The sequence below is a fragment of the Danio rerio genome, chromosome 12, assembly GCF_052040795.2.
Source record: "Danio rerio strain M-AB ecotype USA chromosome 12, GRCz13ab, whole genome shotgun sequence".
NCBI lineage: Eukaryota > Metazoa > Chordata > Actinopteri > Cypriniformes > Danionidae > Danio > Danio rerio.
The window spans coordinates 14966210-14991389 of record NC_141032.1 but is presented as its reverse complement, the minus strand read 5'-3'; the positions used below and the strand labels follow the sequence as shown (position 1 = coordinate 14991389).

General features: G+C 38.9%; 1 protein-coding gene across 9 annotated transcripts in view; it reads right to left on the bottom strand.

The window, feature by feature from the left end:
- Positions 1-1273: 1273 nt before the first annotated feature.
- Positions 1274-25180, bottom strand: part of mto1 (mitochondrial tRNA translation optimization 1) — a 95265-nt gene continuing 71358 nt past the window's right edge. For 8 of the 9 annotated variants that reach the window (XM_087274435.1, XM_087274440.1, XM_087274433.1 and 5 more), the window contains 4 exons: positions 10891-11062; positions 10667-10776; positions 2726-2883; positions 1274-1570 (listed from right to left, as the gene is read on the bottom strand). In XM_087274435.1, coding sequence (XP_087130561.1) covers positions 1475-1570; positions 2726-2883; positions 10667-10776; positions 10891-11062 — 536 coding nt within the window. In that variant the 3' untranslated portion in view covers positions 1274-1474. The remainder of the gene's footprint in view (positions 1571-2725; positions 2884-10666; positions 10777-10890; positions 11063-25180) is intronic. The other variant, NM_001083009.1, reaches the window with a different exon arrangement.

Below are 25180 nucleotides of genomic sequence, written 5' to 3'. Positions count from 1 at the left end.
ATTGGCTGATTGTAAATTTGTGCATCTTTTACAAATGTGTATATATCAACAGGGCTTTAAATTAACACCCGACAACCCGCCAAATGCGGGTAGATTTCAGCTCTGGCAGGTTAGACAGACACCTCCAAAAGCCACTTTGGCTGGTTGGAAATCATTTTTAAATTGTAGTTTTCTTAACCAGGGTTCGACAATAAGCATGGCCCGATATTCATGCAAATGTGATCTTAGAATCGAGAAGCAGCACGAATAACTGTGTTCGTGCGAGCAAAACAGCAAAAAAAGAAGGTAAATACTGAACGAGAGGATGATCACTCGCGTGCACAGGTGATGTAATGCGCACGAATGTTAAAAAGCACGCGCGCTCCCATTTACTTGCCCGAATCCTGGAGGAAGAGCGACTGGTGCGATCGGTTTCCTTTGACAAAGAGCAACGATCGTGCACCCACAGTTCTGCTGTTTTCGAGAGCTCAAGATAAAAAAAGATTACACAGATTACTGTGCATATTTTAGATACATACTTCTTTTTTCATTTAATGTTTTTTTTTTTTTTAAAGTTTTGCTGAATTAAAAAGTGCACCTATACAGCTATATTTCCTTAGTTTTGACACATTAAAACATTGTGGTTAAGAAATACTTATTTGGTGTGGTCAATAAATTTGGTAAATGCTTAATTTTGAGCAATAAAAAGTCATGTGAAATAAAAACTAATTGCACTGAGCAAGCTAATTTACACTGAGCAAGCTAATACACAACACACAAAAGAAGTTAAATAAATGAGGAGGCATGTTGTGGACATAACACATCATCTAAATCAAGTCATCTTAGCATTTCAAAGTCAAATTTATGCATATAAAATATATTTCCCAACAAAAAAAGTGTGGCTAGTGAAAATGGCGAGTGGCTAGTAATGTTGGAAATCTACTAGCCACAGTGGCTGGTGATCAAAAAAGTTAATGTCAAGCCCTGTATATTAATTTATCAATATGTGATGTGTTATTTCAATATATAACATGTTTTGAATTGTCCAGCTGAAATTTTATCCAAAGAGTTTAGAGGTTAGAAGTTCACATTAATTATTTTGGGTTTTCTTCTTGCCTCCAGTGTCCCCTCCATTCTTCTGTCCAATTTACCTCTGAGCTGATATTCTTTAATACTGCAGTTTATCTGGAAGCACTACATGGAGAACTTCAACCAGAATGGAAGTTGCCAGTTACTTCTTTTTTCAGAGGGATTGAAGAGTTTCATCAAGAGTAAATCAAACTAGTAGAACAGGTAGAATTACCCAGGCATTATTTATAGAGAGCTGCCAAAGAAATCACTCAAATTACTCTCCCATATAAAATAGCACATATGAATTCAATAGCTCTTTTAAATAAAGTTGTTTTTACCACTCATGTAGCTAACTTGTGAAATTTATTTCAAATCGTTCTGAACTCCAACTATTTTATTAATTTGTAACAACTTTCCAACAACTTTACATATGATTTCTGTGTTTGTTTCTGTGCACGTAGTTGAACAGATGAACTATAGCTGCTGGAGTAATTCCTGGCAGACGGGCTGCAGCTCCCAGCTGAAAAAAAGCAATAAAAACAAAGGACGTCACTGTTGCAAATACAATATAAAATAACTCCTATACAATCAGATCCAGTGACTGTATCGGAGTTGTAACATGTTGCACATTTGTCTGCTGAAAATCTAAGGTAAAACATTTGTTGGTCCAACAGATGTCTCCAAGTGAGTCTACAGGACTTTATGGTCAATTAAATAAAAGGCAGCACCCTTTGCTACAACTCTAATTAAACTAAAGCCAGAAGTTTTATAAAATTGGTTCTGGGAAAATATCACTTCAGGCTCTTAAAAGGCCAGATTCAGTACTGTGTAAAGCTTTGAAGTCAGATTTGAAACATTTCGATCAGAATTAACAATCAGATAATACTTTTCAGACTAATAATCCTAGTAAGTTCACGTTGACTGAATTAAGCCCCTCTTATTTCTGAAACCTTAAAGTTTGACGAGTTGGTAAATTATTAAAGCTCAGATCAATGCTTTTTGCCAAATTGCTCAATTGTGTGGCAAGTAGCCATGTAATATGCAAGATAATGTACATTTAATAAGTTGTTTTTGCATAATAAATTCAGACAGGCTTATCAGCCCAATACAAAAGCCTGTCTAGCCTTATTCTGCGAGAACTGTCTTTGTTTACATTATCCCTTATCCTAGGTTAAGACAATACAGCATGCTACTTGAAAAAAAAGAATCTCTCAATGTTCACGTGGCTGAGCAGCTCATATTTCAATAGCTTCAGTGACTACAAATACTTACTTGGCCTCAATACACAGGTTTAGTGACAAACCTTTCAGACATTGTCAACTTCATGTCATACATAGAATAGAAAGTATGAAAACTGAAGTGATTTCTGTGACACTAGCAGCAAAAAACTAAATTTAATTATTTACAGCATTCATTAAAATCTAAGCTAAATCAAACCATGTAGTGGAGACCACCTCAAGGGTGCAACTCTTATCAGTGCACTGCTCAGCTATTTCAAGGGTTTTCAAATACTTAAAATTAAAAGTTTAAACTTTTTAAAGTTTCTAGCATGTTATTTGATAAATTTTGCCAGTGCAATTTAATTTTATGATTCTTGTCTGTACAAGAATTAATATCTAGTGCCACAAAGTGTCATAGAAATTTTGCACTTCACCCTTAAAGGTGCAAGTCTTACTGTGCTTGGTCGCACTCTGTCCAAAATCTCTCGGACCTCCTGAGAAAGCGAGATGGGTAGAGCCAGATAGTCAATGTCATTTGGCAATGACAAACTTTCCTCTGTTTGCATTTTCTCCATCTCTCTTCTCTGCTTCTCACAGTGTGGATGGTATAGAGCTACAGAAAACAAATGGCCAAGTTACCAGGGTGCATTAATGCTTTTCTACGTGTATATAAACATATATATATATATATATATATATATATATATATATATATATATATATATATATATATATATATATATATATATATATACGTATGTGTGTATGTATACTTTTATTTATTTCATTTATTTATTTTTTGTTATGTTTTACATTTTTCCTTACATTTTTCACTCTTTTCCCCTTATTAATGTACACATAGCACCCCAAACTGACAGAGAAACACAAAACTGTTGACATTTTTTCAGATTTAATAAAAAACTGAGAAATCACAAGGACCTAAATATTCAGACCCTTTGCTGGGACATTCATATATTTAACTCAGATGCTGTCTATTTCTTCTGATCATCCTTGAGATGGTTCTACACCTTCATTTGAGTCTAGCTGTGTTTGATTATACTGATTGGACTTGATTAGGAAAACCACAAACTTATCTTTATAAGGCCTTACAGCTTACAATTCATGTCAAAGCAAATTAGAATCATGAGGTCAATGGAACTACATGAAGAGCCCAGAGACAGAATTGTGGCAAGGCACAGATCTGGCCAAGGTTACAAAAAAATCTGCTGCACTTAACTTGTCCAATGCCAGTTTAGCCAATTATATTTCAGCACCCCGGGTTGCGTAGGTAAAAAATTGGTTATTATATTCATTCATTCAGAAAGGCTCTCAAAGCAGGCGTCTGTGACTGAAATCCAATCCCCGGTGGACATTAGGAGTTTCTGAAATAAGATGCAGATTCAGTTCCACATCGGGTTATTATAGGTTTTAACATTGATGATTACATTGTAACCGTGTGTCCTAACAACACGCTCTGTGATGAGATACGCAGTGATAAGCAAATTGGCTGTTTGCATCAGATGAAACACGACAGAAATTTAAATGCAGCCATTCAGGAGCACAGAATATGTACTCACTTACGAAATGGTATGGTTTATAATCTATTTAATACATATTAACCTTCTTTAACATTATTAAATGTACAAGCTGAATCACTTGTATGTGTTTAGTTCTAAAGTTTAATTTCAAATGGTTTATTTTGTTCAAGAACTGATGTGAACTATCTGCTGCTTCTTTCAGTTTATGGCAATACATATCAAGTAAAATGGCATTCAAACTTACATTGTTAGCATTTAACACTAAGTAAAGAGATGAGATATACTTGAGGTGATTATTGTTATAGTTTCTGTTGGTAACCTGTGAAAATAGAAGACATTTTTTAATATATTAATTCAAGGTGTTAGTTAGAACAAAAACTCTTTTTAATATGGAAAATATTAATTCTATCATGTCATTGCTTTTATTTAAAACAGGGTTTAAATCACTCACTTCTGTACTCAATCTGGCAACCTGCGCTTGCATTTGTTTTGATCCAGGAGTGCAGTGTGCATTTTATGGCAGTGTGGCCCAAAAGAGACCTCCCTTACAAAAAATTACTGCAGTAAACTGAAGTAAAACTGCAGTAAAACAGCAGTATATAGAAGTATAACTGCAGTAAAATTAAGACCAATTGCAATACAATGAAGCATAAACACAATTTAAAAACAGCATAATAAAGTTCATCAGCAGTATAAGTTGCAGCAGACTGGAGTAAAAACAAGTAAACTCCGTCTTTACAGCACTTGTGCTGCTGTAGTCTAATATGCTAATGGTGTGGTAAGAACTGTACTGCACTTGTGTTTCAAATGGTTTATTCTTTAACATCCTGCAAGAATATTTTGTACTGTTTTCAGAGATGTTTTTTGGATACAAGTAATTTTCTAATAAGAATTTTAAGATTTTATTTGTGTAATGGGGTGACCCCCAAAAGGCAGGGGTTTCTTATTGTATGTTTGTAATGGGGTGATCCCCAAAGAGGAGGGGTTTCCCATTATATGTAGGTAAATGGAGCCAGAAATTAAGCTCACAGACCCTTTAAAAGTGCAGAGGTTTCCCTTTGCTTCAGTTTCTCTCTGGCATGGAAAAGTGACGGTGTGTTGATTGCGTCCTAACTTTTGATGTGCATTAAACATTGAGCGTTAAGCATTAAGCCTGCAGTATTTATAGAAAACTGTATAAGGTTGGATTTCTTCTCTAATTCTCCTTCTACTTCATAGGCCTGAGGAAGTGCAATTGCATCAGCGTGTGACATGTTTTTGTTTATGTCTCCAGTTATTTAGTGATTTTAGTGCGGTTAATTATTAGTAAATTATTCTTTTAGCAATATCCATGTGTGATCGGTGGATTACCCACCAATTGTGTTAAGAGCCAGTCAACTGTACTGCGGGTAAGTTTTCATTTGAGAGTTTGCAAGTGTTTTTATTTAGAAATGTGATTTTAAACTTTACGTGCGAATAATAATTATTGAACGGTTGTTTTATAGAGATTGCCCATTGCTCTTTTGCTGCTGTCTGGCAACCCGATTGTGCTACAGGGAAGCGATTCGCTTTTTTTTCTCAGGCACCTGACTGTGTGTGACCCGGTTGCATCAAGGCAGAGTGTGTGGTTGTGTGTGTGCGGTGTGAGGGTGTATTATTCCTCTGATGTTGGCGCATTTGTGAGTGTTTGTGCGTGTTTTGATCTAACTATATCTGGTGGATTTGTATTTTGTTTTTGTAAATTGTTAATGGGTGCTGTTTTTGTTCATCCTCAATTTATATATTAACAGGAAGGATAATTTAATATGTAGAGGGTTGTTTTCTTTTGGCTTTATTTGTTATGCGGGGTGGTTGTTTACTTGGAGTGTTTTTTTTTTATTTTCTTTACTTTCCCAATTGTATATCCTGAGTAATATTAAGTGTGATTTATCTGGCCACTGACAACTACTATACAAAACCGAATCATATTGTTTTTGTTACTCATTGTAAGTGATTGCATGTTTTATATGAATACAATTTTTTTTTTACTATTTAAATGTCTAATAAAAGATTATTTGTAAACCACTCTGCTTGATACTTCCATTTGTTTGGAAAGTATTTTTTGTTGTGGGCATTGAGAAAGTCCATCTGTATTTTATTATATTTTAGTAAAGTACGGGCCCCCGCCACATTTGCAAAAATGAATAATAAAAAATAACTGCAGTGAACTGTACAGTACAGCAGCAGTAGACTACAAGGATAAATGTGGCAACATTTCAATGCAACTGCAAAATTGAAGTATAATGAGTATAATAAAACTGCAATAAAATTCAACAGCAGTAAAATCTGCAGTACACTAAGGTAACATTAAATAAACTGATAGGGGAAATATAGTGATATGCTGTATAATGTACTGCACTAAGGTAGATAAGTATTAAAAGTGCACTTTAGTTTTATTATGCATTGCTGTATTATAGATGTATTTCTGTAGTTAGTTATACTTCTAAAAAGTGCAATACAATATATTGTGGTGGTACTTCAGCAATACAACTGAATTACCTCATTTAGAAACCATTTTTCACCGGGCAGTAAAAGCAGTAGTTGTACTGCAGTTGTATTGCAGTAGCAGTACTGCTTAATAGTGGTTGTAGTCCTCCAGTACCACTGCATTAGTTGTACTGCATTATAGTTGTAGCATCACTTAGGTATTATGATATAATGAATAATTTATATAGCCTATTGAAGCTACAGTTTTTATTATTTGCTTTTGATTCTGCTGTTTATGTTGACGTTGTTGATTTTGTCACTTTTAGTATCCTGTTTGTGATGTTTGTGAGTTTTGTTCATTTTGTTAATTGTCACCATTGTTGAGGTTCATACACTGATTATTGATGTCTCTGTGAGCATAGGTTGAATCATAGAATTGTCTTAGCTTATAAACCTCCATAATTCTGTTCCTAAACATCGGTTAACATCAGTGGATTATATTATTTCATCACAGGTTGTGCCTCACTTAATTTTATTGTTTTTATTTATTATTTATTTATTTATTATTATAATTTTTTTTGACTTGGCTTGTTTGTTGTATTGAATAAACTTTTCAAGCAAAGTTCTTAAAAGTTACAGCAACCCAAAATTAAATTTATACTTGGAAGTTCAGGACTATGAGCCCAACTGAAGCAAACACTTTTCTCCATGATGGTGACTTTAGTCTATGTGGTCCACATATGTTTTAAGATAACTGGGCCACATTTGCCATATCTAATCTGGAATACTTTAGGCTCACAGCCACGTTAGCTAGAGCTAACTGTAACAAATATCTGCCAAAAGTGGCCCACATTTGTTTTAGGATAACTGGCCATATCTTCTCTAGGCCACTATAGGCTAATGGCGGCATTAGCCAGAGTTTACTGTTCCGAATATTTTCCAAAAGTGGCCTACATATGTTCGAAAATAGCTGGGTCACATTTACTATTTTTTCTCTGGGCCACATTTCCTCACAGCTGTAATAGCCAGAGCTTACTGTGCAAAATATTTGTCAAAAGTGGCACACATATGTCTTAAGATAACTGGGCCACATTTGCACCTATACGAGTGAGCCACTTTAGGTTTAGACCCAGATTACCCTTAAATGATTAATGCCTCATTTTTACCAACTGTGTCCCACATTTTTCCTCTAGCATTTGGGCAAAATTAAGCATTATCCACATGGGCCACATTTGGCTCCCATTCAGATAACATTTTGCCATAAGTGCCAAATCATTGCCTTAAATAGCCAATATATGAATTTAAATCTTTGGCCCCCCTTTGCAATTGCACAGATGGGCCACTTCAGGCTCGCATTTATTTTATCTGGGTGGAAGGAATACCACACCAGTGCTGCATAACTGCCTAAAGTGGCCCACATTTGTATGCTATCTGGGTACAGTCACAACAGTGAAGCATGGTGGGGGCATCATGCTGTAGGAGTGTTTTTCATGTGCAGGAACAGGAAGACTGGTTGCAATTGAGGAAAAGATGAATGCGGACAAGTACAGAGATATCCTGGATGAAAACCTTGTCCAAAATGCTTAGGACCCTCAGACTGTCTTGATCAGTGTTGTGCAAGTTATTTCCAAACTGTAATACATTACAGAATACTTGTTACTGTTATTTAAAAGTAATCCTTTACATTACAATATTACTGTCTCAGAATTGTAATGTTACATTACTCTTATATTACTTTTTAGGTACTTCCACCAAAATGACTACATAATTAGAACTTAACATTCTAAAATGACCAAATGTTCTGCAGAGCATTTTATATCCAGTAGAAAGCGATAAGATGTAGCAGAAGTGATTGTCTGGCAATATCTGTGAATAGCTTGACTATATTCATATTAGACACAACAGGCCTATATGTAAACTCCAATGCCATGATAAGATGCAGATTTTTTTCTTTTCTTATTGTTGCCATTATTGTATTTACTTTACATTCAAGTGGTTCACAACACAAAACTGTCATGCACAAAGTGAACATGATGAACAGCTCTCTCAATATAATGTTCGTGCACCAATTTCCTCTGTAGCCAAAACTGCTTGCGAGCTCTCACATTTGCTGCTCGCGCACAAATTCTCACACTCTCTCAAATATGCACTGCTCACGCACAAATGTTCTTGCGCGCTCTGAGTACACTGCTCGCTTAGTGAGATTATATGCAGACTCACAATTTGTGTCTTGTGTTCCCTATTCCTTTTGTGCTTTTTGATATGATTTATATTGGTGCACTATTTATTAATAATTAACAATAACCAAAATACTAAAATAGACTTACATATTACATTTTTAATCTAATAAACCATAACATTTTTGGCTGTGTGATATAAAGTGTAAGTGTAACAAGTGTAATATAAAAAATGACCCAGTGCTGTAGTTTATAATGCAATGCTGTAATATTAAAATACAATTCACCACACTTTACTGAAGTAAAACTACACTTACTATTTCTTTTTATGAGTTCACTATTCTTAATACTACAGTATGCTGAAGCATTCATTAACAAGTTGTAAATAATACTAGCCTAACACATAAGCTGTTTACCTAACACTCAGAAACACTACTGTTTATTATAGAATTTACCTTAACCTGTATGTAAATAGTGTAGCAATACATAAACCGTATAAATATTCTTGGGATAACAATTAAACAGAAGGATATCTGGAGAGCAAAAGCACCAAAGGAAGATGAAACACAAGGCACAGATTGTGAGTCTGAATCATCTGACGGAGCGAGAGCAGATCATTCGTACGTGAGCACTGAGCAGCCCAGCCAGTGTTAAGTGCACGCGGAGTTTTGTCCACAGTGGAAACCGGCACGTTCAGTCACTTGTATAACATGAATGAGCTTACGACATTTGTCACCATATGCACTTACGTCCATCACGCAAATGTACTGTCTCCTGCCATTTTCATCTATTTGCCGCTTTTTAATAGCCAGTCAATAGCCCCGGACCTCAAGCTCAGAGGCTGAAATCATTCCGCGTTCAAAGTAAAAAGGTCCCATAGCCAGAGGAAGATAATGACAGTACACGCGTATGTTCACTCACCACAAACAAGAGATAGAACTGCTGTATTTTTTATTAATGTCTTGCGGGCAAAATGTTAGTTGTAACGCACGCGTTACTGAACATGTACCGAGTAAAATATTACTGAAAATTTATTAGTAATGCCTTACACTACTGCGTTACAGGAAAATGTAATACATTACTGTAATACATTATTTTTGTTACGCATTACTCCAAACACTGGTCTAGATTACCATCAAACAATACAATGACCCTAAACACACAGTTATAATAACAAGGTGGCTTCACAATAACTCTGTGACTGTTCTTGAATTACCCAGCCAGAACCCTCACTAAAACCCAATAAAGCATCTCCAGAGAAACCTAAAAATGGCTGTCCACCAACATTTACCATCCAACCTGACAGAACTGAAGAGGATCTGCAAAAAGGAATGACAAAGGATTCCCAAATCTAGGTGTGAAAAACTTGTTGCATCTTTCCCAAAAAGTCTCATGATTGTAATAGAGCCAAAGGGTGCTTCAACTAAATACTCAGCAAAAGGTCTGAATGCTTGGGACCATGTGATATTCAAGTTCTTCTTTTTTAATAAATCTGCAACAATATCAACAATTTTGTGTTTTTCTGTCAATGTGGGGTGCTGTGTACATTAATGAAAAGAATAACTTACATTATTTTAGCAAATGGCTGCAATATAACAAAGTTATTGCAGAGTGAAAAATTTAAGGGGGTCTGAATACTTTCCTTAACCACTGTATGTATATATATATATATATATATATACTGTATATATATCTCCACAATACTAACACAATTGATTTGAAATTAAATGAACAAGATATGCTTTAAATACAGACTGTCAGCTTTAATTTTAAGGTTTACATCCAAATCAGGTGAACGCTGTAGGAATTACAACAGTTTGCATATGTGCTTCCCAGTAATTGGAGGTTCATTCCACTGTGGAGACCATACCTGTCAACATTGGGATGTGGAAATAAGAGATTTGCCCACCATAAAAAGGGAATCGTGCCATTTTTAATATTTATTTATCAGTGCTTTCATGTTTTCATTCCTAAACAAAGCGAAAGCACAGAACAGACTCTCATTTAGGAACAAGGGGCAACCCCTGGTGGTTCGGCAGTATAGGTTGCATATAGTGAGGCTCAGCTGTTCAGAGAAAGACTGAAAATACGGGAGAAATGGGAGAAATATGGGAAAATAACTTTACGGTATGATAGCGGGATAGAACTGTAAAATATGGGAGAATCCCAGGAAAAACGGGAGGGTTGACAGGTATGGTGGCGACCTCTGAAAATGAATGAATGAATATTATATTACCTTCAACTTTCAATCTCTCTGAAATCTCTAGATGGGGGCCAAATAGTTCTTGGAAGGAAGATGCCAACATCTGAAAAGTAACATCTTTATACTGCAAGACCTCCGCTCCACTGAAATAGAAATAGGCACATTCAGGTATTGTCGTTGATTAAACTGGAAAACACACTATAATTTTATGTGGACAATTAAAAGCAAAAACCTTTATTTAGTCATATATATCTTACTTCAGAATGGAACTCTTTGTCTTGCTAATGGTCACACCTCCCAGTTTATCCCTCCAGCGAGCAGCGGAGAGATGGATAGACTGCAGAGTAGATAGAGCCTGCTTCAAACTTGCCTGAACCAGAAGAGCTTTATTATAGCGCTGTTCAGACACACAACCAATCTCCTCAAAACCTGGGACAGAGAGGTTCGTACAGTCAGAGCTGCCCTGAGTTTAATCACATCCTCCAGCACTAATATTTATAAACAGATTTCGAAAATCTGAACTTTAGCGTACGCGTACATTCGCGCCACGTTAACCAATCAGAAGCTTGCTCTTGTGGGGGTGTGATTGTGACGTAGAACCAAGTGTGCCGCAAGCCTGCGTTTGAGTGAAGGTCTCGGCCGTTTGATCGCCCCCTGGGGGCTGGCTGCAGTACAAGTCATAAAGCCCGCCTCCTCCGTGTTAATGAAGGAGACTTGAGCACAAATAAAAAAATTCATTACACTTGCAATAAAATGTCCCGAAAGATGGTTCTGGTCGATTAAGGTACTGATTATTGTGCTGAAATAGGTGCAGATCTTCATTTTTGTAAAAAGTTTGTTTTTAGCAGTAATTTAATGCTGGGCATGTCATCGTGATTGACAGCTGTAATTGGCAGCTTCTCAAAGCAGACCGTCTGAGCTTCGGCAGGAGACTGAAATGTTATTATTCGATTTCTGTGTTATTTTATCATGCCAAAATGAGTTCAGCAGTAAACTATAGTTTCTGACATACATGATCCTGGTGGAACACTGTTTATTCGCTAAGGTCAGGGCTTTTTTTCGGGCTTTTTTAGTTTGCTTATACACGCCTAGCCACCCAGATAGCAAAATACACTCGGGTCAGTTCCGGTTAGATTCTCGCCTGCCGGAGACTTACCTCTCAGACTGACTACCTCTGCTGGACCTACTCCGGATACCTGGACCCACTGTCCGATTCCAGCCCAAGTCAATTGAGCCAGATGCGGCGGCTGAGCGAGCCGGCGCTGCCGCATGCGAGCCGGAATCAGCCCGCGACGCCGCGAGTAGGTTATGCGCTGCGACCGGAGCTGGCGCGATTGAATCTTCATTAAATAAAACCTTCACATTTCTTAACGTTATTACATCCATTTGCATTGATATGACAGCAAATGCATGCTACTATGTAAACGCAAAGTGTAGCACTGAGTTTAACCTTTGAATAAAGATGCAAACAGCATACATCGAAAATATTTAAATAAAGGACAAAATAAAAACCTGTATTGATTGCACAAGTATTAAATATTAATACAATTGAATACATTTTGTAGTGCACAAGAATTAAGAAATATTAAAATGACAATAAAACTGCACAATAAAATAAACTAATTTAAGTACAGGAAAAATACAGGAGATCGTTAACAGTAATTTTCTTGATGTGTCTAAAATAATAATCACCACCTTGATCTCCTGTAAGGTTATTTGAACTTGCTTTACAGTATGTCTCTGCATTTTAAGTTTTGGCATTTTATTAAGTAGCTAATCTACTGAATTTACTGTTATTATAAGGTTCTTGAAACCAAATCTTATATAGCCTAATAGAGCTGTAAATGTTATTATTTATATACATCATTTACTGTTGGCGTTTTATTTAAAAACTCCAACTAACATTAAAGTGAATGTAAATTCCTCGTTGCCAGATTTAATGAAGGCATCGAATAAACCAAATGAAAACGGAGGCAAAAATGAATAAATAAATAAACAATTCAAGCGAAAATCAATAAACAATATACTAGCGATGTTGCAGCACATTGTATTAATAGTGCAAAGTTTTTTTTGCACAAATTGACAATAAAATATCCTGTTGATATTTAGAAATCTTGCTGTATTTATCTTCTAAACGCACAATTGTTCCCGCATGGTAAATCGTTATGGTGTGTAGGCTATATTTTGGGTTCTGTTGATGGCTAATTAAAAATAAAAACCTTTCTAAAATGTATGTGTTGTTTATATGTTATTGAAGTTCAGTATTTGCTTGATAATAACTTGGCAAAACCACCTTGTTCTAGTTGGGCTTCACCTTGTTTATTGGAAAAAAAAAAATCTGATAATTCAAATCGATTTTGTACAGATTATCGAAAGATAAATAAGATCACTAAACCTGATACTTTTCCACTTCCCAGAGTCGAAGACTGCGTGGATCAAGAAGGGGCTGCTAAATTCGTAAGTAAATTCGACCTGTTAAAGGGTTATTATCAAATTCCGTTAACACCTCGAGCGCAAGAGATCACTGCATTTGTGACTTCTTCCGGATTATATTCCTATTCTGTAATGAGCTTCGGACTGCGAAACGCTCCGGCAACGTTTCAAAGATTAATGAATTGTGTTGTGTCAGGACTTTCGGGTTGTGCAGTCTATTTAGACGACGTAGTTGTTTGTAGCGATACATGGGAACAACATCTGGAGCGTGTTCGTGCTTTATTCTCGTGGTGATTAGAGGCGAAAGTCACAGTAAATTTGGCAAAATGCGAGTTTGCCAAGGCTACTGTGTTCTATTTGGGAAGGGAAGTCGGACATGGTTACGTGCGTCCCTTGAAAAAAAAAGGTGCGGGCAATTGAGGGGTTACCCGTCCCATCTACAAAAAAGGATTTAATGCGTTTTTTGGGAATGGCGGGCTATTATAGAGGGTTTTGCCCAAATTTTTCTTCTGTAGTAGCCCCATTAACTATTTTATTAAAAGCGTCTGTTTCATTCGTTTGGTCCTCTGGTTGCCAGCAAGCATTTAACAATGTTAAACTTCTGCTTTCCTCAAATCCAGTTCTTGTTGCACCGCAGTTTGACAAGCCATTTATGATTCAGGTAGATGCGAGTTAGATTGGGGCAGGTGCAGTTCTTTTGCAAACTGGGTTGGATGGTGTGGACCACCCAGTTTGTTATTTCTCAAGGAATCTTAACTCCTATCAGGTAAACTACTCTGTTATTGAGAAAGAGACACTTGCTTTAATATGGGCACTCCAATATTTTGAAGTTTATGTGGGAGGTGGTTCTCAAGTTGTTGTTTTTTCAGATCATAATCCGTTAATTTTTCTACATACACTGAAAAGTCCCTGTCAGAGATTGATGCGGTGGGTTTTGTTTTTACAACCCTATAATTTGTTAATTAAACACATAAGGGGTACGGACAATGTGTTTGCTGACTGTTTGTCTCGAGCTCATTCTGAGTGATGTGACTGAGTGGGTAAGTTTCTTGTTTGGTGGTAGTCTTGTGTCTTTCCTTTTCCTTAAATGCTTTCAGGATCCAGTTTGCTGGGGGAGAAAAGATGGGGCAGGAGTATGCCAAACTGTAGCTTTACTTAATACAGTTTCATCCTAAGAAAAATTTTGTAAGCAGTACTAGTGTTTTAAAGTTTAGAGAAGAAAAAAAAAGGAAAAGATTATTTGAGCATTGAAGAGAAATTATTGGTATTTGTGGGATTTATATATTTTTTCTTGTTTTAGGGGGGGGGGGGATGTTAGGTCCCATGTGGGACCTGTTTGTATGTGTGTTTTTGTGATTTGCAGGGCCTGCATGATGATTGCAGATTGGTGGGTGGGTCATCCAACCTGAGACTCATCGTGTGTGGTTTATAAGGAGTCCGGCATTCTGTCTGAGAGAGCTTGATTAGCCGGACGTCTCTGCTTGGCGCTTTTGATTTATTTTAGTTTGTGTTCGGATCATGAGCTCAGTACACTACCATACACATGCTTCTCACTACTGACTTTCACTTATACTGACTTTGACTTTGCTTTTTTACTTTTGTTAATTATATGTTTTGTTAATAAATCATTTCTCTTTTCAATTTACCTGGTCCGTATTGTCTCTCTAATGTTGCAACTTTGAGCCGGTTGAAACATAATTGTATTATTACCCATACCTGTGGCATTATTATCAGGTATGTGTGCTTTGGTTAATAAAAAAAATAATTCTGTGCAAATGCAGTCAGAGATAAGAAGATAAATTAGAAGAGCAGCATTAATGTCACAATGAGGGTTGATTTATGGAAGCAAGGCCAAATGGACACCTGCGTTCTGTAACTCATAATAAAGTGCACCTGCACGTGTGCCCACACTCATTTGTACTGACATCAAAAAAGTTATGACCACTTATGAACTTCAGCTGAACTTACAGTTGACAGCTCAGTGGACAGTGAACAAGATATATTGTCGAGCATTGTTTTTTGGCTGAATCATCACTTTTGAAACAGGAAGGAAAGACCTTAACTGGACATGGGTAAGACCCCTGAAAGACCCTGAGATTCTATTGGTGGCGGGCACCAGAGAGATTTAAGATCCTATCAGCGGAGAAGCTGATGGAGGTGTGTAAAGTGTAGATTTGGGTGGAGCATTAAGACACAGAAATGTATTTAAACTGTTTGCAAGCTTATGTTCGGCAGACACTTGAACGACCTGTCTCTGTTGTTACTGATGCTGTAACAATAAACTGCTTCGTCTAAAGACTTCGGAGATCTCAGACTTGTCATTTTTTGAAAAGTTTGACTTAGAGACTTAGAATATTTTTGCAGACCAGAATCTTTTTTTTCCACAACATATTTGGCGCTCAATCAATGTGGGGCTGGATCGAGAACATCGAAAGTGGTACCGGTAGCTTTTGGTGGCGGTTCACTCAGAGACCAAAAAGGGCCCTAATAAATAAGGTAAGCATATTTGCTTTAATATTTTTGGTCTCTGTGAGAATGAGCGCTGAGGGTGGACCAAGTACCTTAATTCGTTATTTATATGTACCTCACCAGTAAAAGGAAAGTAAAAGTAAAAAGTAAAAGAAATAATCTGATTAATAAACAAAATTTTACTATATAATAAGAAATTAAAGTTTAATGTTTTAAGAGAAAAAGAAGAAATCTCACAGGTCTTTAGAAAATTTGCATGCACTAAATATAGATGTGTGAATGCATGCATGGCTGTAAATAATGCGTAAGGGAATGCCAAGTGATGAGGCGTGATGCCACGCGAGGGAGTGTGAGGGCTGCACGGGAGGCGACACGGGTTAGGATCACTTTTTGGACAGTGCTTTAAGGGGGCAGTGGAAGAGCTGTGCGTCATGCTCAACTGAGATCTAGCAATTGATTCTAGCAGAACAGCTCTGTGTGAGGCTCAGCCGAAATCTGAAAAAACTAGATTCTTGCAGGAAGAGTTATAGACTATAGAAGTGACCTCTGACCAAACCCCTTGAGTACTGAGAAAAAAAGGGCAGGTTCACCGTGAGTCGGCCTGTTTTTGATTTGTGTTGACTTATTATCTCTGTGAGATTTTAGATGGTGCAACGGATGCAGATTTATGTGTGATTTGTGAAGGCCCGGGCCAGGGGTTATGGGGAAATGAAATAAAATAAATGGAAGGAATTAGAATCAAACCAAAGCAAGTCCCTAGAACGAAAAATCCACCAAAATATTTGATGTGTAAATTTTTAGGCCATTCTGAGAATTGTGTAATTTGTGACAAAAGTAAAGAAACAAAACCATTAATACCTAAAAAGGAAGAGATAACCATTGAGTAATATATATAGCGACAAAATACTTATTTTTTCTCTCGTCTTCTCTTTATCCTTTCTTTTTTTCTCTCTTTTCTTTCTTATCCTCCCATTTCCTTTTTTCTCTCTTATTTTTTCTAAGTTAAAAATTATTTAAAATTAAATTAATAAAAAATAATCTAAAGAAATGGATTTCAATCTGCAAGTTTTTTGTCCTTCTACAGAAACTAGGAGAAATAGGGTTAAGACCTTGATTGAAACTGCGGGTTCTGAAACACACTTTTGAAGAGAATCTCACTAAATATAGGAAAGAAACGAGAATTAATAGAAAAACAGAAAAATAAATTCCTAAAGAACCTGACAGTTGAGTGGAATTTGGCTGAAGTAGAAAGAGAGTAGCCGACGGTTGACTGGAGAAAGGCCATTGACGAATGTATCAACGTTAATACAGTAAGGATTTTCATTGAAGAAAGATGCAGAAATAAAGGTGGAGAGAGGCAAGCATATAGGAATATGCTGCTTGAATTGAATATTTTTCTGAATCAAGTAGTAGTGCTAAGCGTTTGTAATTAAGTGAAAGTAATTATGAAGGAATCGAGCCATTTACTGTTCTGACAAAGCCTAAACTGCAGAAAGGTTGTTGTTTAAAGAAAGTGGAATGGAAGATTAATGGAACATTATATAATGGAGTAGAAGGAAGGATTGAACATTTTTACACTGAGAATCTAAAACTGCAAGATCTGACTATAGGAGTGAGGCCTCTTAGGTCATGGGGTGAAAAATAGCACTGCTTGTAACCGACCCCCAACAGCAGCATTTATATTTAAAATATTTGAGCCGCATTGCATACTGTCTCAGTATTGAGATTACACTATGATGCATTGCAGAAGTTGAATATATATTTTAATTTGAAAATTATAAGCGCTTTGATGTGCATAATTACATGAACATTTAAAAGCTTTAAAGATATAAGAATGTGTATGGCTTATAAACTTCGGTATTGACTGACTTTGCTAAATTTCTAGCTCTAAGTGCCGTTAGATTCTGAAAAAGGTAAAAACATTGCATCTCAGCTATAGCTCTTTTGTAATGTTATGCTTTTTACCTTTTCATGATAAAAGCTTCATATCTTAAATTGTAACTTTTTATATATATTTTTTTCATATGATAAAAACATTTTGTCTTAATTACAAGTCCTGCGGCATTTTTCAGAGTGTTTGATTTTGAAGTTCAAGGAAACACTTGCTTTGAATTGTTTTTGATTTGAAAATTTATAAAACAGTTACCTTTCTGGATTTTAATTTCTCATTTCTAGGGTGATTATGGAGTAAGCGTTATTTGTTTTATGAATGAGTAAGATAATTGAAATATTACACTGAAAAAAAAAAGGATTCAAAGATGATTACTTGGATTTGCTAAGTTAGTTAAGTTGAGTGGTTAAAAAATGAGCAAGTTAGGTTAAACATAACTAAATTTGATTTGTTTGATAAATTCAACTGATGTAGGTTGTTTGTAAAGATTTTGCAGAAATATATATATATTTTTTCTTCTTCAGTGTGTTTTGTTTCCTTAGTAGCGGAAGGATAATGGATTGAAGACAGAAATCATTGAAAAATATACCAAATTTAAAACTGGGAAATATTTTTATCATTAAAATGTTTTCTTTTGATAGATAAATGGATGGAATACAAACTAAGAAATAAGATATAGAATTCCTCAAAGAACTGGTCATGCAGACTTTAAAAATATTCTCCAAACTGCCACATTTGTTACCCAGACAGAGAATCCCATCATTGCAGATGAACAGATGAGTTCTGAGCAGTTCCAGTGTTGTGAATTTAACATTTGGAGTGTGGATGCATGGAAGAAGTGTATGTTGGCATTGTGTTGAAGCAACTGTTTGTGTTTTCTGGGGCAGTAGGACGCAGAGTTGTGGGATCAGAGAGGTATCAATCTGCAAGCGTTTTTTTTATGTGTTTTGAATAAGGAAGGTGGATGTGCTTCGTGGATGTGGCTGAGAAGGTTTGGGAGATTTTGTGCAGCATGTTTTGGGGAGGTTCTGTGAATTAACATGCACAAAGTAAAGGAAATAGTGCTAATCGGCGGGATGGAGGTTGTCTCTCTGTGGAACAAAAACGATTGATTTTATTTTTGTAACCAATGGGCTATTTTTTGTTTTTCTCCTGTTGTGCTCAACGAACAACCAAATAAACAGAGAAGGGTCTCCGGACCTTAAGACTAACTTTCTCCAAGTTTCAGGAGGTAAAATATTGACTCTAGATAATCATGCTGACACTACAAACCTCAAATTTGTGCTTTGCAATAAGAAATAATGTACACCTGGCTGAGAGAGAAGGTGGGCCTGATCAACCCACACTTCTCTCTTACCTAATAGGCCGAGCTTTGGCCAGCACCCAAATTTTGACTATAAAGGTGAGGGTTTCTTGCTGAAACATTGGAAGCTCAGCTGTGGGATAAGTGCACATCGTTCGGTTTTCTCAGACACACATGTTGGTTTTCCAATGTGACTGCAACGGGCTCCCTAGTCTTTGAAGAGGAAAATTATGTCACGTCTTGTATATACTTGTATCAAATTGATTGAGGTTTTCATTATCTGTCTTTTATACATGTAATCTCATCTTTATTTTGCATTATTAGCCTTTTATGCAATTTTGTTGTATTTCGATTATTGATGTTGATGAGTATGATTCATGATTATTGAATATTATTGTGATAATTAATATCAGCTGTGTGTACCAGCGATGAACAGTTGTATTGCTTGATTAGTATGGTGTATAGACCATTATTGGTGCCTTCGCTTGTCGATTAGCACCACACTTGTCTTACTTGAGTAAAAAATTTAAACCATACCAAAATAATTTTGGTATGATGAGACATTTTACATACTAAAATTTGGGGAATACTAAAACAATTTTATTTAACATTTTTGCATTTATAATAAAAAAGTGTCATTAAGTGACAGATGTGAAATTGGAACTTGTGTGGCTTTGGTAAATCAAGTGTGGTTGTTTGAAAACACTGACAGAGACATGTTTTAGTATTTTTACCGTACTATAAAGTATAAGCCTACACAAAGAACCTAGAAAGGATTTTAAGTTTTTACTCTTACGTCATTCTGCTACTAACGGAAAATATTTAGAATTTCCATTTACAGGTGAAGGAGACTCAGTCTGTGCAAGAAAATGCAGGCTTAGGAGAAGGCTCATGGTCAGCAAATGGTCAGAGGGTCAAAGCCCACACTACACTATCATCCTGCATAGAATGTGAGGGACCAAGAACATACTGGTAAGGATCATGCCTGGCCAGCAAGAAAAGAGCCTTAAGCAATGGCTTGTGGAGAAGACACCCTGGTAAAATATCTAAAAATATCTAAAACATTAATGAGAAAAGCAACACGTTTAGAAAAAGATGTGGACCAGCTGATGATTTTACATCGGTAGACAGTAAATTGGTTTGATTGGTGGATTGATAAAATAAAGTTAAAAATACATTGAAAATGTTGGTAATTTGTGAATGCTGTATAAGTGCTGACTAAAAATATATAAATATAAAGTAGTGAATCATTCAAAGCCTGTTATTGAGGGAACTAAGCATTAATAAATACATGAAGGATTCCTAAATTAACATACATATGAAGCATATTTAAAGAATGCAGACTGACATAACTTTCTATAAAAATGGCCTTTTAAGTAAGAATATATATCTTGATCTGGTATTATAAATAGTTAAAAACACACCAACACACTAGGTATATTGTAACGGGGAGACTGACACGGAGGGATCCATTTTGCAGTATTTATTAAGTCACACTTAAACATCAACACCTCGCACGGTTGTGCGAACATACAACATACAACTCAACGATGATTAGCAGATAACAGAGGCAGAGTGATTACCAGGCTTGAGTCAAGGGCAGGCAGCGTGGTTCAGAGTCCGTAATACAGGCTTTAGTCAGGGGCAGGCAGCGAGAATCAGAGTCCGTGTAATCAGGCTTTAGGTCAAGGGCAGGCAGAAGACAGAGCAGAGTCGAGGAACGGGCTGAAGTGGTAAACGGGAGATCAGGCAGGATAGAACGCTCAGAAGTGCTGGCCGGGGCTAAACAAGACTTCGCAATGAAGTGTGTGTGTGAGCTGCTTATATGTGGTACGTGGGTCATTAATGAGATGGAGAACAGGTGTGCTGGGATCTGAGTGAGAAGGATGACGTAATGGTTAGAAGTCCGGAGATGGTGACCTCTGCTGGTCAGCGAGGGGAATGACTGGGACCGAGTCGGTGACAGAGCCCCCCCCCAACGAACGGCTCCTGAAGTGAGGCAATTCTCGACGCCGGGGTCTTCCACGGGGGCGAGGGGCCGGCATCTCCGGATGTTGTGAGTGGAACTCTTCCAGTAGTGTGGTGTCGAGGATGTCCTTGCGGTTAATCCAAGATCTCTCCTCCGGGCCGTACCCCTCCCAATCAACGAGGTATTGGAGTTGTCCGCCCCGGCGTCTGGATTTCAGGATCTCGTGGATCTGGTAGGCCTCTTCACCATCAATCATAAGAGGCGGGGGACCCTGTTCACCGGCTGCCACCTCCCTATCCGTCTCGGCTGGACCAGCAGCAGGCTTGAGCAGAGAGACATGGAAAGTGGGGGAAATACGAAAATGGTTAGGGAGTGTCAGTCTGAACGAAACAGGAGATATTTGTCTTTCTATCTGGAAAGGACCCACGTACCTGGGACTGAGTTTCTTGCAGGGCAGCTTGAGGCGTAAGTCGCGGGTGGAAAGCCATACCCATTGTCCTGGGGAATACATGGGACCAGGACGTCGGTGTCGATCGGCTTGTTCCTTGAAACGCCTTATGGCGTGAGAGAGGTGAGTATGAGCTGCGTTCCAGACCTCTTCGCAGTTTTTAAACCAGGTATCCACCGCAGGGAGTTCAGAGGTCTCACCGGACCAGGGAAAGAGCGGGGGTTGGAAGCCCAGCACGCATTGAAATGGGGTTAATCCTGTAGATGCCTTTCTGAGGGAGTTCTGAGCATATTCTGCCCACATCAAAAATTTGGCCCATTCGTTCTGGTTCGAATGACAATACGTGCGGAGGAATCTGCCGATTTCTTGGTTCAGGCGCTCTGTTTGCCCGTTGGATTGGGGATGATAGCCGGATGTTAGGCTAACGTTGATTTGGAGATTTTTAAAGAACGTTGACCAGAGTCGGGATGTAAACTGGGGACCTCTATCCGACACGATGTCTTCGGGGAGACCATAGTACCGAAACACACACTCGCAGAGTAATTCGGCCGTTTCCATGGCTGTGGGCAGTTTGGAAATGGGGATAAGGCGACAGGATTTTGAAAACCGGTCCACTACGGTGAGGATGGTGGTTTTGCCCTGAGATATGGGTAAATCGGTGATGAAATCTATAGCGATGTGTGACCAGGGGCGATGTGGCACCTCCAGGGGTTGGAGTAATCCAGCTGGACGGTGACGGGAGTGTTTGGACATCTGACAGGGTGAGCATTTGTTAATGAAGTTGATTACATCCTTGTGTATGGATGACCACCAGTAGCGGGATTGAATCATTTGCACAGTGGGTGTGCTGCCTGGGTGACCGGAACTGGGGTGGTCATGTACCTCGGAGATGAGTCTTTCTCGAAGCGACGGGGGAACAAAGATTTTATTCTCCGGACAGGGCTGCTGAGAAGGATTACTTTCGGCGGCTTGGAGGATCTCCTGATCTATATCCCACTGGATGGGAGCAACAATTAGAGGACTTTTGATTATGGGCTCGTCAGGGATTTCAGAGGTCTCATCGTCTGAGAGGCGGGACAGAGCATCTGCTTTGATGTTTTTCGAACCAGGGATATAGGTGACTTGGAAGTCAAATCGTGTGAAAAACAGCGCCCATCTTGCCTGTCTAGGATTCAGCCGTTTACAAGACCGGATGTATTCTAGGTTCTTGTGATCAGTGATGACGATGAAAGGGTGTTTTGCGCCCTCAAGCCAGTGTCTCCATTCCTCTAGCGCAGCTTTCATGGCGAGGAGTTCTCGGTTTCCCACATCGTAGTTCCGTTCAGCGGAGTTAAGCTTGCGAGAATAGAAGGCACAGGGATGGAGCTTCTTATTCACTAGGGATCGCTGGGACAGGATGGCTCCAATTCCAGTGTTTGACGCGTCAATTTCGACGACAAAGGGTTGTTCGGGAACAGGATGACGCAGAATGGGTGCACTGGAGAAGCGAGTCTTTAGCTGGGTGAATGCTCGGACAGCGTCGGGGTTCCATTTAAGGCGAGCATTGTTGGCTTTGACCATGGCGGTCAGTGGGGCAGCGACTGAACTGAAGTTCCGTATGAAGCGCCTGTAGAAGTTAGCAAAGCCCAGGAATCGTTGTAGTTGCCTGATGGTTGCGGGTTGCGGCCATTGTGTCACAGAGTCAACCTTTTGCTGGTCCATGGCCACGCCTTCTGGACTGATAATGTAGCCAAGGAATGAGATGCAGGTCTGGTGGAATTCGCACTTGGAGCTTTTTGCATACAGCTGGTTTTTAATGAGACGTTTGAGCACTGCCCGAACGTGCTGGATATGCTCAGATAGCGAATTGGAATAGACCAGGATGTCGTCAATATATACTATGACCCATTTGTTGAGCATGTCTCTAAATATCTCATTTACAAATGCCTGGAACACGGAAGGACTGTTTGCTAGGCCGAAGGGCATAACGAGATATTCATAGTGGCCGTCAATTGTAGAGAACCCGGTTTTCCACTCGTCTCCCTGTCGTATGCGGATGAGGTTATAGGCACTACGGAGGTCCAACTTAGTGAAATACTGGGCGGATCGGAGTTGTTCAAGGGCGGCAGGAACCAATGGTAATGGGTAGCGGTATTTGACTGTGATCTCATTCAATCCTCGGTAATCGATGCAAGGGCGTAAGCTGCCATCCTTCTTCTTGACGAAGAAAAACCCTGCTGAAGCGGGAGAAGTAGATGGTCGAATAAATCCTTTTTCTAGCTCCTCAGAGATGTACTTCTTCATAGCCTCAGTTTCAGGTTGTGAGAGAGGGAATATGCGACCACGAGGGGGCGTGGCGCCGGGTAGCAGCTCAATGGCACAGTCATTATCACGATGAGGAGGGAGCTTAGTAGCCTTCTGCTTATTGAATGCTTCAATTAGATCGTGATAAGCATCAGGAACATGATGGAGTTCAGAGTCTTCGGTCTTGTTGATTGTGTTGATCTGGATAGGGGAAACAGGATGCAGGCATTGGGTAAAGCATTGATTGCTCCATTTTATGATCTCACCAGTTCTCCAAGAGACTTGAGGGTCATGCTGTTGTAGCCATGGTAACCCGAGAATCACAGAGTGTTTAGGGGAGTTGATGGCAAGAAGGGAAATTTCTTCTTCATGAAGAGAGCCTGTTTGAAGCAAGACTGGCGGGGTCTGGAATTTTATACGTCCTTCTCCCAAAGGGCGCCCATCTACAGCAGTGATGGCTATGGAGGAATCACAGGAGGTTAGAGGAATGGAGTGAGTGGGGGCAAACGTGTAATCGATAAATTTACCAGCGGCTCCTGAATCGATCATGGCCATAGTCTCAATCTCGTTTCCATCATTTCTCAAAGTGACAGGCAGATTCACAACATTATTAGTGGTAGTGAACATAGTGGTTGCACTCACCGAGAGGGTTTTAGGGAGAGGCTTGTTGGGACATAAAACCTTCGTATGACCTGGAAGTCCGCAGTAAATGCACAAGTGATTTCTTCTCCGTCGTTCTCGCTCTTCTGGGTTCAGACGGGTTCTACCCAATTGCATGGGTTCAGCGGAGGTTTCAGGGGATACAGGACTGGAAGCAATTGAGCAGAGCGGATTGCGAGTGCGGAGGAGAGTGTCTAACCTTATGGAAAGCTCGATTAGTTGATCCAGAGTTTTCCCATCGTCACGACATGCCATCTCTCGCTGCAATTCTGGCTTTAGAGCCCTTCTGTAGAGCGTGACAAGCGGATCGTCAGCCCAGCCAGTTTGCGCTGCCAAGGTGCGGAACTGCAGGGCGAACTCAGCTGCGGAGCGATCTCCCTGTTGGATACACAATAGCTCCTCGCCAGCGTTACGACCACCCTCCGGATGATCGAACACAGTGCAGAAACGTTTGAGAAAGTCGTTAAACGAGGGAAATATCGGGGTACTGTCTGGCCAAACTGCAGTAGCCCAGTCTAGCGCTTTCCCAGTGAGCAGTGAGCACACAAAAGCAATTTTCCCGTTCTCGTCCTTAAACAGATGGGGTTGTTGGGCGATAAACAGTTTGCATTGCAATAGAAAGCCTTTACATTTTGCTGGGTTACCTGAGAACTTGTCAGGAAAAGCCAATTGAACTCCGGAAGTCATCGGGGGTTGTGCAACAACAAGTGGACTTGGAGAGTAGTTGGCGGTGGGTTGCGCAGTGACAGCAGCTTGCAGGTTTTGGAGGGATTTCACCAGTTCATCTGTTAACTGAGTTAGGTGTGTTAGTTGTTGTTGGTGGGTTGACAATACCTGAGCTTGTGTTGTGACTTCGTGAGACAAAACCTGGATGGCTGCGGGATCCGTGTTGGGCGAAGTCTTCTGTAACGGGGAGACTGACACGGAGGGATCCATTTTGCAGTATTTATTAAGTCACACTTAAACATCAACACCTCGCACGGTTGTGCGAACATACAACATACAACTCAACGATGATTAGCAGATAACAGAGGCAGAGTGATTACCAGGCTTGAGTCAAGGGCAGGCAGCGTGGTTCAGAGTCCGTAATA